The 12,545-nt window shown below is 45.7% G+C and overlaps 1 protein-coding gene across 1 annotated transcript in view; it reads right to left on the reverse strand.

Annotated features, from left to right (window-relative positions):
* Window positions 1-10,429: 10,429 nt before the first annotated feature.
* LOC116995871 (regulator of nonsense transcripts 2-like) overlaps window positions 10,430-12,545 on the reverse strand; it is a 46,266-nt gene continuing 44,150 nt past the window's right edge. The window contains 1 exon segment of the mRNA XM_033058948.2: window positions 10,430-10,817. Coding sequence (XP_032914839.1) covers window positions 10,808-10,817 — 10 coding nt within the window. The 3' untranslated portion in view covers window positions 10,430-10,807.

Genomic DNA, 12,545 nt, shown 5'->3' on the forward strand with positions numbered 1-12,545 from the left:
AGTAAAGCACAGGCTTGTTCTGCTGGCTCTGAGTCTGTAGTCCTAAATCAGAAAGACAAGAGAGCACAGAAAATACACCCAAGCACGTGCTGCAGTGCAGGCTGGAATGGAGGCTGACATGTGGATGATAAATCAAAATTTATTAACATAACCTGCTAAGTAAATTTAAATGTTTCATGGCCTTTGTGCTTTTAGATCCTGATAAAGCAAATTCTTCATTATGAATGTGAAGTGCATATGAAGCAATCTCCACATCTAATCATTTCTTGCCAGCTCTTCTTTGAGTTGTTTACAGCTGAGAGTCCTTGCTAAGCAAATAGGGGGGAAAAAATCCCTGGCACTGTTTCATTGAAATTCAGTCCAGTTCAATAACTCTGTAATGTCACCCCACTTAAAAATACCCCAGTTATTAAATATCTAAAGTTGCTGTATGCTGAATTAGCTGGATCATGTTCTCTCATCCTTTGTGCAGGGCTGTGTCCTCAACTGGTGGGAAGTGAGAGTAAGATCTTCATTAGGTAAAGCAGTTTCTGCCCAGGGAGGACTTGGAACGAGGTATTCATTGTGGCCCTTCATCATAGCAGATAAATTCTTCTCTGTGCCTAAAACTGTAGTAAGTAAAGCCATGTACTAAATGAAGTTAAGTCTAGCTGCTAATAACCTGTATATAAATTTAGCTCTATTTTGTGTATCTTGTTTTGTGTGTATATGTTGCTGTGATTTTACTTTCTTCCCCTTTGTGCTGGAGGAAATGTCTTGCACAAATCTGATAAATCATCTATTAAATTAGAATAAACCAAATGAAATGATGGCTGATGGGAGGTGCCACTGTGTTCTTTGCCACCCAGTAGCATGACTCTTTCTTGGAGGAGGGAGATGACTTTTCTTAATGGCTAATACTGATTTAATAACCTTTCATTTTGCAACTGTAGATGTGTGTGTGAGCCAGAGCCCAGCCCTGTCTTGTCAGGTGCTGGAGGAGGGACAAAACAAAAAAAGGCTATGTCTGACAAGATGTGTATTCTTACAGCTGGGCTTCAGCAGCTGTGATCAGGGTCCTTGCAGGAATGAATTTCATCCTGAACAGTGTTTGAATTAGACAAAAGCCCCTCTCTCACAGTGTTTTGCATTATTAAAATGACCTTTCCAAGAGGAAAGAAGATTTTTTTTTATATGTGAAAGAAGAATAACATCTTTGTTTCCAAGGCTGTTACCATAAGTGAGCGTGGTCCTGCTGAGTGTGGAAGTTTTCCTTGTTGCACAGGTCAAAGTTCCCGTCAGAGAACATTCCTGCCCATCCCTTCTACATCTGTGTTTGTTACTTGTTTGTCTTTTGAAGGAGGACTTCTTTCTAAGTATTCAGGTGTTGTTGAGCATTTGTCCAAACATCATGTGTCATAAAAGAGAGAAGAGAAATCTCTCTAGAAAAAAGAAATACTTCCCATTTGCTTGAGCTACTTTTTTATCCCTGAGGCTGGATGTGGTGGTGGCCAAAAAGCAGCAGCAGGTGCAGCAGCCTTGTCTCCAAGCTCTCCAGGGCTGCCTCAGGGCTCAGCTATGTCTCAGCCATGGCAGGGCAGGTGGCCTTTTGTAATTGTGTCCAGCTCCAGCCAGGAGCCAGAGGGAGAGAATTTAACTTGGCTCAATCTGCAGTGAAACTTAAAGGAGGTTCCAGTGCCCCGTCTGTGCTCGAGGTGAAGCCTCACAGCTGCCCCAGCACCTGCAGCCTTTCAAGTAGCTGCAGCTTGAGGAAGAAGCTTTTGATGTTTTGACTCCTGTTTTATACACATACATATGGAATTTGGTTTTTCCCTTTAGACTCTAGACTTCAGAAGGTGTTATCCATAGAGGGATCAGGGAGGGCAGGAGGCTGAAGGGAGGTGATAGTTTTAACCCAGCAACTTGGGCAGGTTTTCAGTCTTGTTTGTGCCTCAGCAGAGAGTAACTTACAGCTCTGCTGAACAAGCTCAAAGTGTTGTGTAGCTGAACTCACTGAAGTGAAAATCACAGCCCTTCCTTAGCTGGCTACTCACTGTCCTTCCTGGCAGAAGGGAGCCAGACAAGCTCAGGCACAGCAGCACCTGCTCCAGTGGGATTGCTCTGGAGGCAGCTACAAAGGAAGGGCCTTGGAGCAGGGAAGCAGCTCTGGGACGGCTCAGGGACAGCAGTGGCCCATTCTGGGCACCCCCAGCTCCCTTTCCACTGGTCACTTTTCCAGCCACTCATCCCCCAGCCTGGAGGGATCCACGCTGTTGTGACTCAAGGGCAGGACCTGGCACTTGCTGGTGTTGAACTGCATTGCCTTGGCCCATTGCTCCAGCCTGTCCCAATCCCTCTGCAGAGCCCTCCTGCTGTCCAGCACTCCTGCCCAGCTCCATGGCAGCAGCACACTCCCTCGGTCCCTCTGTTCATCAATAATGATGTTAACCAGGGCTGGCCCAGCACTGAGCCCTGGGGGACACCACAGTGACTGGATGCCACCTGGGTCCAGCAGCATTCCCCACAACTCCCTGGGACTGGCCATCCAGGCAGGATTAACCCAGCCATAAGCTCTGGGCTGACACCTTTTCCAGGGGAGTGATGTGGGAGGTGGTGTCAAAGGCTTTGCTGAGGTCCAGGGTGCCACAGGCACAGCCTTCCCCTCATCCCCAGGGCGGGCCCTAGAAGGAGCTCAGGTTGCTCAGGCAGCGTTTCCCTTTCACAAGGTGCTGCTGGCAGGAACTGATGCTGTGGCACTGGGGCTGCTCTGCTCCATGACCTTCCCTGGCACTGAGGTCAGGCTGACCAGCCTGTAGTTCCGTGGATTTTGCTTCCAGCCCTTCTTCCAGAGGGGTGTCACACTTGCCAGTTTACAGCCCAGACTATCTGGCCAGGGCTGCTGGTAAATCATGGAAGGGGGCTCAGGGAGTTTTCACTGGTTCCCACCAGCCCCAGGGCCTGGTGTGTGTGTCCAAGTGCTGTAGCAGCTCACTGACCATTTCCACTTGGATTATGAGCCTTCCTTCTGCTCCCTATCACCGTCTCAAGAGATGAATACCTAGAGAACACCTGCTCTTGATATTATGCACTAAGGCAAAAAGGGCAGGAAGGACCTCAGCCTTCTCCTCATCCTTTGTCACTGTGTTTTGTCCTGCATCCAATAAAGGATGAAGATTTTTCTCAGCCCTGCTGTTGTTGCTGATGTATTTATAGAATTTTTTTTTTCTTTTACAGCAATAGCCAGATTCAGTTCCAGTTAAGCTTTAGCCCTGCCTAACCCTGATACCCTTGAATCCCTTCTTCCAAAGGTCATACACTCCTTTTTCTTCCAGACAAAGCTCCCTGCTAGACAGGCTGGTCCTCCTTCCCTGCTGGAATGTTTTCCAGCATGTGGGATCATCTGCCTCTGTGCCTTTAAAATTTCCTTCTTACAAGCACATCCAGCACTCCTTTGCCTTCCAGTGTTACCTCCCAAGAGAGTCTGACACCCTTCTCAATGGAGAGGAGGCCTTTAATTCATCAGCCCTCTTCCACCTGCTCTTGCTTTCAGATAATTCCTGCATCTCATAGAGGCAAAGGGAGACAAGTCTTCATCCCAGTGCTGACTTCCTAACTATAAATACCTTTTCCTCTGTGGTAAGGAGGGTCCTTAGACTAGATGGAGCCAAACCCTTCCAAGGGAACACACCCTTGTCTTGTGTGTTTTGTTTTTATTTGGTCCTTTTTTCTTCCCCAGAATGGGGCTTCTCTTCCCATGTTAGGTGACTCCTCCCAGATGAGGAAATGCCTTCCCTGAAAAGTCCTCAGTGCATCCCTGACTACATCACCAAAGGTTCAGATGTGTTCTTACCTCAAAGGAACTGCCAGGAAAGATTATTTTCCACTGGGCCTTAATTACCTGCTGCTACTTCCAACTGGCCAAAAAAAGAACACCAGGAGAGGCTTCAGTAACTTTGGGATTAAACTGAGCAAGCACAAGAAGTGGTAGATAAACCAGCTGGCAGCCTTGAAGGAGCGACTCAGCTTCAATTTCTCTTTTGTTCATGGGTCTTTGCACCTGCCCCTGAGCTTTAATGAATGTTTCACAGAGCCCCAGGAATCACAAACTAATTCCCAAAGCTGCTGAGGCACTCTTACCTAGGACCATTATTTTCTTCTCAGGGGGGTGTCTGTATATCATAAAGAAATGCAGCTGTTACAGTGTCCTCACCTGAAGGGCAAAGTTTTTGGGTTTGGGGAAATTTCCCCCATCCTATTAAAAAAAAAAAATTATGTTGAAGGTATGAATTGGAAAGAAAATAAATACATAAAATCCTTTACTTGACTACTGAGTCAGGGAGCAGCTCCAATGCCCCACCTGTGCTACAGCCAGCCTGACTCCAGGTCTGTCAGATTCTGGCCTTAGTGCTCCCCTGGTTCAATGTCCACACTGACCCCACAGCAGTGTCACCCTGTGCACCCTAAACTCGCCCTTCCACGTGCTCCAGCAGCCACCTGAGCACTGGAACCTGCAGCAGGCAGAAGGAAAGGGCTGGCTCACCTTACCTACTGCAGAGCTCTCCTGAGTTGTTTGCTGTCAGTCCCGTGTGCAGCTCGGAGGCGCCTGGAGCAGGTGGGGCTGGGAAGTGCAGCTCAGCAGTGCCTTTGATCCCACTGAACAGAGAATCCCCAGGGCTGGAGCAGAGGAGCCAGGACATCCTTCCTCTCCCTTTCCTGCTTTGCAAATGGAAGATTACAGGAGTTACTGGAAAAGCATCTGGGCACAGGGGCTGGGGCAGCCGAGGGAAGTTTCAGACACCAGAGTTGGGGTATGACTGCTTCAGTGGTTACAGCTGCACATCACCCTTCTCTTTCTGAGGTGATGCACAAAATCGTGTCCCTGCTCTCCCAGTAAGTGCACACTCCTCTCCCAGTGTCCCCACACTCCCTGCCAAAGCCCCAGCTCGTGCCCAGGGAAGCTGTCACAGCATCCCCCCCTCACTGCTGGCTCGGGCTTCCGTGCAAGTCCCTTCCCTGCTCTGGTAGGATGGGATTGCTCATTTCCTCACAGGGCTGGGGAGGTCAACTGCACCCTCAAATGCTCATGATGTACTTTTTCCCATCATTTCAAAGGAAGCTCTTAATTCCCTGAGATTCTGTTATTGTCAGCATCAGAAAATTGTGTAACTTTTTTATCTGTCCTGTGCTTGCTTATCCATTCCCACAAGGAAGGGCAAGGGCTGCGTTTCCCAGCTGGGAAACAAGGGCAGTGACGTTAAGCCAAGGAAAAAGAGGAGAGATGAGCTTGACCTTTGAGTTTCCAGGCTTATGGAGTAATCCTGAATCACCCTTCCTCTCCCACCACCACACCTGTCCCTTTGGTAGCTTTCCCTTCCCAGCCCAGGAGAAAAATCCAGCAGCCTGGAACTTCAGACTCACATGTGCCAGGAGTTGTTCGTACTCTAATTAATGAAGATAAGCCACCCATTGTACTGATGCTCAGAGGGTGGAATGACACCAGAAGGAAAACAGTATCCCTACAAGCTATTGTGGCAGGAGGGGAGACTGTTTCTTCATACTTAAAATCTACTAGGAAACAGTTGTCAGCACAAGAGCAGAGGATCTAAAGGGTCTTCAGGCTTCATGACACAAACTTCATTACTGTGGAACATTTCCTGCCTCCTAAATGGATTTTAGTTTGCCTGATCAGGTTTAATTTTTATTTATGGCATGAGTTTTCCAGTGAGCTCAAGCCCAGAAAATGGGCACTGTGTGCAATTCCTGGTGCATCCTGTAACAAAGCCCTCTGCTCTGTGCTGGCCATGCTGAGAGCAGAGACTTTTCTCTGCAGTTTGTCACCCTGCACCAACAGTGAGGCCTGCTGTGAACCCAAAAGCTGCTCTGATTTTGTGTTAGCTAAGATTCACAGCCAGTAATAAACCCCTGGTTTTCATGGGTGTGGGATTTGGGACCAACCTGAATAATAAACTTTGTTTATTTACCCCTCTTGGACATTTCAGTAGGAAAGGCAGAGTTACACTGTGTAAGTCCTGCTGCTGTGTCCATCTTGGTACTGGAAAAGAAAGTCTGCACAGGAGGGATGAGGAGCCAGTGTCTGCCAGGAACAGTTCATGGATTCCCAGACAGAAGTGGACTGAAGCTGTGTCTTCCTCCCAGGAAAAGGCTCTTCCTGCCCTGAGCCCAAGGAGGAAGCCAGAGCTCCCATCACCACTTAAAAGCTGCTCAGAGCACAGATAAAGAACAGCCAAAGCTGCCTCTGAGCTCCCTCTCATCCCTTGGTTATCTTCACTGCCATCACTCCAGGGAGGAAACTTCCAGCAACTTGTAGAAATTCAATTTGGGATTAATACAGCAGTGAGCCCAAACCTCCCTCCAGCTGGGTTCTGAAAGTCTCACTGACATATTCAAATCTTGCTTCCCAGGAGAGAACTTCTGATTTTTAGTTCACCATGTGTCTGCATATCTATGTAATATATATATAGTGTAAATACTTTAAAAATACTTTTAAAATCCCAAAACAATTAAGGGGTAATTACAGCAAAGTTTTCAAGCTCTTGGGCTGTTGACTATGAGTCATTCTCAGCAGCAAACATCACTCCCCTTTATCCCCTGCACAACAGAAACTTTCTTTATGCAGGTAATGTCAAAGAACAAATTAACATTAGCAATAGCTAAATGTCTTCCTCATTTTTAAGTGTCTCAGCCATTTTTTCATTTGCCTGACAACTTGGATCCAGGTAATAGAGGGAAGGAAAGGAGAAGAGAGGGCAAGAGGCTTCTTAGAGAACACAGCTCTTCTAACAAGGATCATAAACACAGAGTGTTTTAAGAGCACAATCACACCCTGACAATAATAACTTTAAAGCAAAGTTTATAGTTCAAACAATGCAAGTAAATATTTTGACATTTGCTCATTTGTTTGATTCCTGCTCAATTAGTTTCCTATTCCCAGTACACTGGGATTTCCTTAGGAGTAGCTGGAAAAAAGCCCTGTTTATAGTGGAGCTCTGAGAAGAGGCAGCAAAGTGTCACCTCAGAGGAGCACCTTCAGCAGGGCAGAAGGGTACAAAGCTGAGGAAAACATCAGTGTCGAGCAAATCAGTGAAGCTCAAAGAAGGGAAAAACGAAGAAAAAAATTGATGTATTTATCAGGGGGAAACAGCAGGCTCGTGGCATCATTATGGATGGATTGGATTTGAAAACATTCACTCAGGCTGGTGAGGACACACGGGGCCTGAGCCGGATACAGCAGCTCCTCACAGCCCATCCTGCTGCCCTGCCAAGCACACAGTGACTGCTCTGCTGCAACGGCCAAAGGGAAAATGCTGAGCTTGAGGAAAACACAGACTCCACAATAGAGGTGGTTTTCTAAGCCTGAATATACATAAAAGTATGTGTGCTGTGGTACATGTGCATGGATTTGCTTTGTATTTAATTGACATAACAGAAACAGCCCAAGAGATTTCTTATGCTGAAGGCCTGGGAAGTTGAGATTACAGCAAGTCTGCAAACTCAGCAATTCATGAAAAAAAGATGTATACCTTTTTTATCACATTACATCATTGTGGGTTGAGAAAGATGCCCAATAGCAGCAGCTGGAGTTCAAGGTGTTGCCTGCAAGTACTGACATTCCTGGGTCAAATTCCAATTCCAGAGCTTCCCAGACACCCTGACTCCATCCTCGAGTCAACACAGCACCTCAGCTTCAACAGGCTTTCAAGTGATGCATCATAAATCATGGACTTGTTTGGGTTGGAAGGGACCTTAAAGCTCATCCAGTTCCACCCCCTGCCATGGGCAGGGACCCCTTCCACCAGAGCAGGCTGCTCAGAGCCCCCTCACAGCAGCCTGGGATGGCCCCAGACCCATCTTGGCAGGTCAGGTGGACTCAGGCACATTCAGGGTACTCAGGTGGTCACAAACCTGTCTCCTATGACAGGAAGGATTTCATTCCCCCAAGGCCCTGCCTTGAGCTTCGGAGGCTGAAGAGATAGGGGAGAAGTTACCATCAACAACTGCACAGTTGTTGAGTACAAACCTACAGCACGCTTTGTCAGCTCAAGGAGCTTCACTCACATCAGTGAAGACAACCCTGAATGCCAGGGCCTGACTTTAGCCCAAGTTCTTTCCACAGAAAGATAAGATAACAAAAATCTTTTACGTAACCAAGGACATGAAACAGTTTCTCCTTCATCTACATATGTTTTCCCAGACTTAACTCCTTGCTTGCAGGGTCAGGAACACTGCTGCAGAAATGCTCTTTGCAAGGGCACCTTCAACCAGCATCCCACGAGAAAGGTTCCCAGGGAACATCCTCTGCCCCATCCAACAGTGCCACAGGTTGGATGTGGGATGGGTCACTGCACTGCAGGGAAAGAGAAGCAATGACATCAAAATAAACATCATGTAATCTTGGTAAAGCAGCAATATTCATAGGTGGCAGACACTGAGCAAAATAGAGGCCATTCTCCATTCTGTATCAATCCCCAGGCTGTACACATGACAATTTAAATTAAACACCCTCTAAAGGAAGGCAAAGGATCCTAAAGATATGAGAGGGAGCCATGCAATTCCTGCAGCAAGAACCTGCAACATGGATCAGGCAGTGAAACTGCTGTGCCAGCAGCAGGAGCAGCATCCAGCCACATCCAGAGATGGTGTGCATGGGAAAGGCAAGGAATAAAGTGGATGCAAACTGGGTTTTTTTCTGTGTATCATGGAATGGTTGGGGTTGGAAGGGAAGGGACTCCACAAGTCAGCCAGTTCAACACCCCTGCAATGAGCAGGGACAGCTTCAAATACATCAGGTTGAAATCTTGCATGTTTCCAGGGACAGGGCACCCACCACCTCCGGGAAATCTCAGTCTCATCACCCTCACTGTAAAAATTTTCTTCCTTATATCTAATTTAGGTCAACCCTCTTTTGTTTACAACCATCACTCCTGGTCCTACTGCAACAGGCCCTGCTAAAACATTTGTCCCTGTGCATTCAACCCTGATTATTTCACTCACAACAATCTTTGAGGTTTTACTCAGCACAGCATTAGAAAAATTAATTTTACAATTAAGCTTCAGAAGGTTTCACTGAACTGTTTTTTGATTTCAGTCTGAAGTCAGGAAAATCCCCAGCTGACCCTAAACTATTTTTAGCAAATAATTTTATAAAGACATTTCCATTGATCCAATTCTATCCAAGGCATGGGATTGACACATAGAACACAGAGCTAACATTTAATTTTTACGCAGTTACTCAATCTGGATAAAGTAAATGCTTTTGAAACTAAGCAACATGTTGAGAAAAGGAAGCGGAGTCTAGTCTGAACCACAATTAGATGCTTAATTTGCTATTAGGAATTGGTAGGCATTGTTCTTTGGGGAAGTGGAAGTTACACCTGACCAGTGGATATGGTCATATTGGTGTAGGAGACGTTCCTGGAGGAGCCCAGAGTTACAAACGTGATTAATAAACGCACCCATGAATTTCATGTGGAAAGAAAACAATACAAAAAAAAATCACAAAGACCTGGGATTCCTGTACAAAACCTACAGTCCACAATACACCACAAACCCTTCAAAACATCATTTCCAAAGAACAAAGTGAATGTCAAGAGGCAGACACCGACTAAATTACAACACTTTATTGCAGCATTGGCAAAGGTCAGATTTCTGAAGCTGGTGAAGATCGGGCGGCATTTCTGTATGAAATGTTACAATTTTACAAGTCTCTCTTCCTACATGCAGAAACCAAAACCAGTGGTAAAAAGGATTTTAAAAGAACTAGAAAAAAGAATTAGTAGTAACCATACAGATGGGCTCTTTAACTCAATGAACTATCTCTACCTGAAAGCAAACAAAAACCCTATGCTAATAAATAACAGATTGTCAGAAACAGACCAAGAAACCTCATTTCTACTTAGAAAAAAAATAAAAATTCTACTTGTTTCCAGACTTAAATCTTTTTTTTTTTAACTTTTTGTTTGTTTCAATAGACCCAGAGGCTTATCAACCCATGAAGATCAACAAAATATTTGGATCCGCTCCTTGACATCCTCCTGTTATGCTGACTGGCACATTTTGGTTTTCAATGATACATACAATGGGCTCAACTATATCCCTGTCCTTAGGCTGGTGTCAGGCTGTTCCAAGCAGTACGAGTCAACACCCCGTGTTCATCAACTTCACTTTCTATTTAAACCTTAACAAACATTTTACCGTCCTTGGCTCTTCAGTTTTTCACCCCTCCCCACCCCCTTTCTGGCACATCTGGCAGCAAAAGGCTCTTCCTTACCAAGAGCATCCTCGCTGAGGAGTGTTTGAGAAGTTATCCTACTCGGCAGGTTTTCTTCTGCATTTTGCCGTTTGCTCTATGTTTTTCTACTGTAGATTTGCAGCCCCCAAGAACATCCTTCCAACACCAAGTGCTCAAGTAGGAGACAACGTAACTTGTGGCCACGTTCAGAGCTTTATTTCCCTGCAGGCTGAGCTGCCAAAGGCCTTTCCCATTCCAGTGTAACCATCCAAACTCCAGGCTGCTGCCGGCTCTCACCGAGCTGCTCGCAGGTCAAGTTCCCCATCTCGCTCGTTTGCTTCTGCTCCTATAAGAAGATTGACCCTCAACGTGGTTCCCATAACAAAAAACTTTTTTTGGGGGGGTGGGGGGGGAGAGGGGAGGCTGCTCTTCGTGCCCCACGGCCCCAGCCTGTCCCAGGTTTCGCTTCTGAACGCTCTAGACTGACATGCTGAGATGTGTCCACTGCTCTCGTTGAATCGCTGGAGGACTCCACAACACCAGAGATACAGGACCTAATGAAATGACACTGGCGGTGGATCAGCGTCTCCTGCAGGAAGAGCAGAGAGAGGAATCACATCAGTCTGAGGTGCCCAGAACTCTGGGGTGAGCAGCCCCCAGAGCAGTGCCACTCATTCTGATACTCTTTCACCCTCTAACAGAAAGTTACACATTTCTCTTTTCTGCACAACTATTTCAAAAGAACACACAAGACAAAAGCAGGGGATAACCTGCACCTGATCATCCCAGATGAGGTGCTGAACTGCTGAAGCACAGTTGTGAATTTGCTGAAAAAACAGTTTGTAAATGTTTTCATCTTTCTGTGCAGCAGAAGCTCTGCAGAAATGTTACAAAGGGCTTTCTATAGGCAAATTATTGGTTAGAGCCTTTTTTAGAGTCAACAGGTGCATTTAAATCTTCCACCATCTGTTGTTCATGAAACACACCCCTACCACAAAAAGTCACATTTAATTCTCTTAACATACAAATGCATTGAAGAATGACACCAGGTTGTAGGCAGGGGATTCAGCAAGACAGGCAGCAGAGTAAAGCCACCCCAGTGTCACTAACTTCAGCACAATGCAGTTACTGCATCTGGGCTCCTTTTCAGCTGATTTTAGACAGCAAAATAAAACTTCAACATTAGCAATTCCAAGAAAGCTCCAGGGTTACACACGCAGGTTTTTTTCCATGTAAACACAACAGTTCATATTTTTTTACATCAGTGCATAATCCTCCAGTGCTTGTTCAACAGTCATTTGATCTAAACCTGGTTTTTACTGAAGATCTTGCAAGAAAAATGTTACAGGTACTTAACTGGACATAGTAATTTTGCATCTCTTGTACCAGATGAAGCTCTCACACTAATTTTGTATTTGTATGCGTTTCTATGTTCTAATGTCCAGTATTTGTTTATATAAAAATGCTGTGCATTTTTGCCAGGAAGTCCTGAGTGATGCATCATTAGAACTCACTGCATCACTGTTCTATTATTTGGTTCTAACCACCTTTTAGTGTTACATAATGTAATATTCCAATTCTTTGTCAACATCAGAATACTGGCTATGTGCTTTCAATAGAAAAGAACTTTAATTTTTATTTATTTAGTAGACTGACATCTCACTTGCAGACATCACTGAATTGCAGGACCTGCTTTTAACTCTCCATCTCCCCTTAAAAAATAATTCTACTCCTGATGGGGAGGGAAGGAAAAATGCTGGGACTGGCTGCATGTCGCCAACTTGGTCAAAATGACTCTCACCCAAACCAGCAGCTACCAGTACAAGCTGGTAGAGATCCCTGTTTCAGGCGATTACAGACATGTGCTGCTGCCAAAAATAGCAGCAGTGTTTTCCCCAAACCAGGTATTTCACATTTGTGTCCGTCCTAGTAAACTTGATCCAAACCTGTATTTGGCAGGTCAAACTCGGCACACAGATGTGATTAAAACCATCTAGAGCTCATTGTGTAAAATGAATCAGTTCTTTGCAGTCTCCTCCCACACTCCCCTTCCTGCCACTGACACATTATTAATTTGTATGAAATTCATACAGTCAGCTTCTCACGCCATGCTGAACATAACACTGCCTACCCGTGACTGACAGGAAATACGCAGAACCTCTGCAACAAACCATGGCAGGAGGAGAAAACTGGAAGCCATGAAAACACACAAACATCACACCAGGCTATGAAATGATCACAAAGCCATGGCACGGGTGAAGCTGGGAGAGCTCAGTCAGCAACACAACTTCACAGCTTAAACTGAGAGTGCCCAGCA

The sequence above is a fragment of the Catharus ustulatus genome, chromosome 4 (assembly GCF_009819885.2).
Source record: "Catharus ustulatus isolate bCatUst1 chromosome 4, bCatUst1.pri.v2, whole genome shotgun sequence".
NCBI classification, from domain to species: Eukaryota; Metazoa; Chordata; class Aves; order Passeriformes; family Turdidae; genus Catharus; species Catharus ustulatus.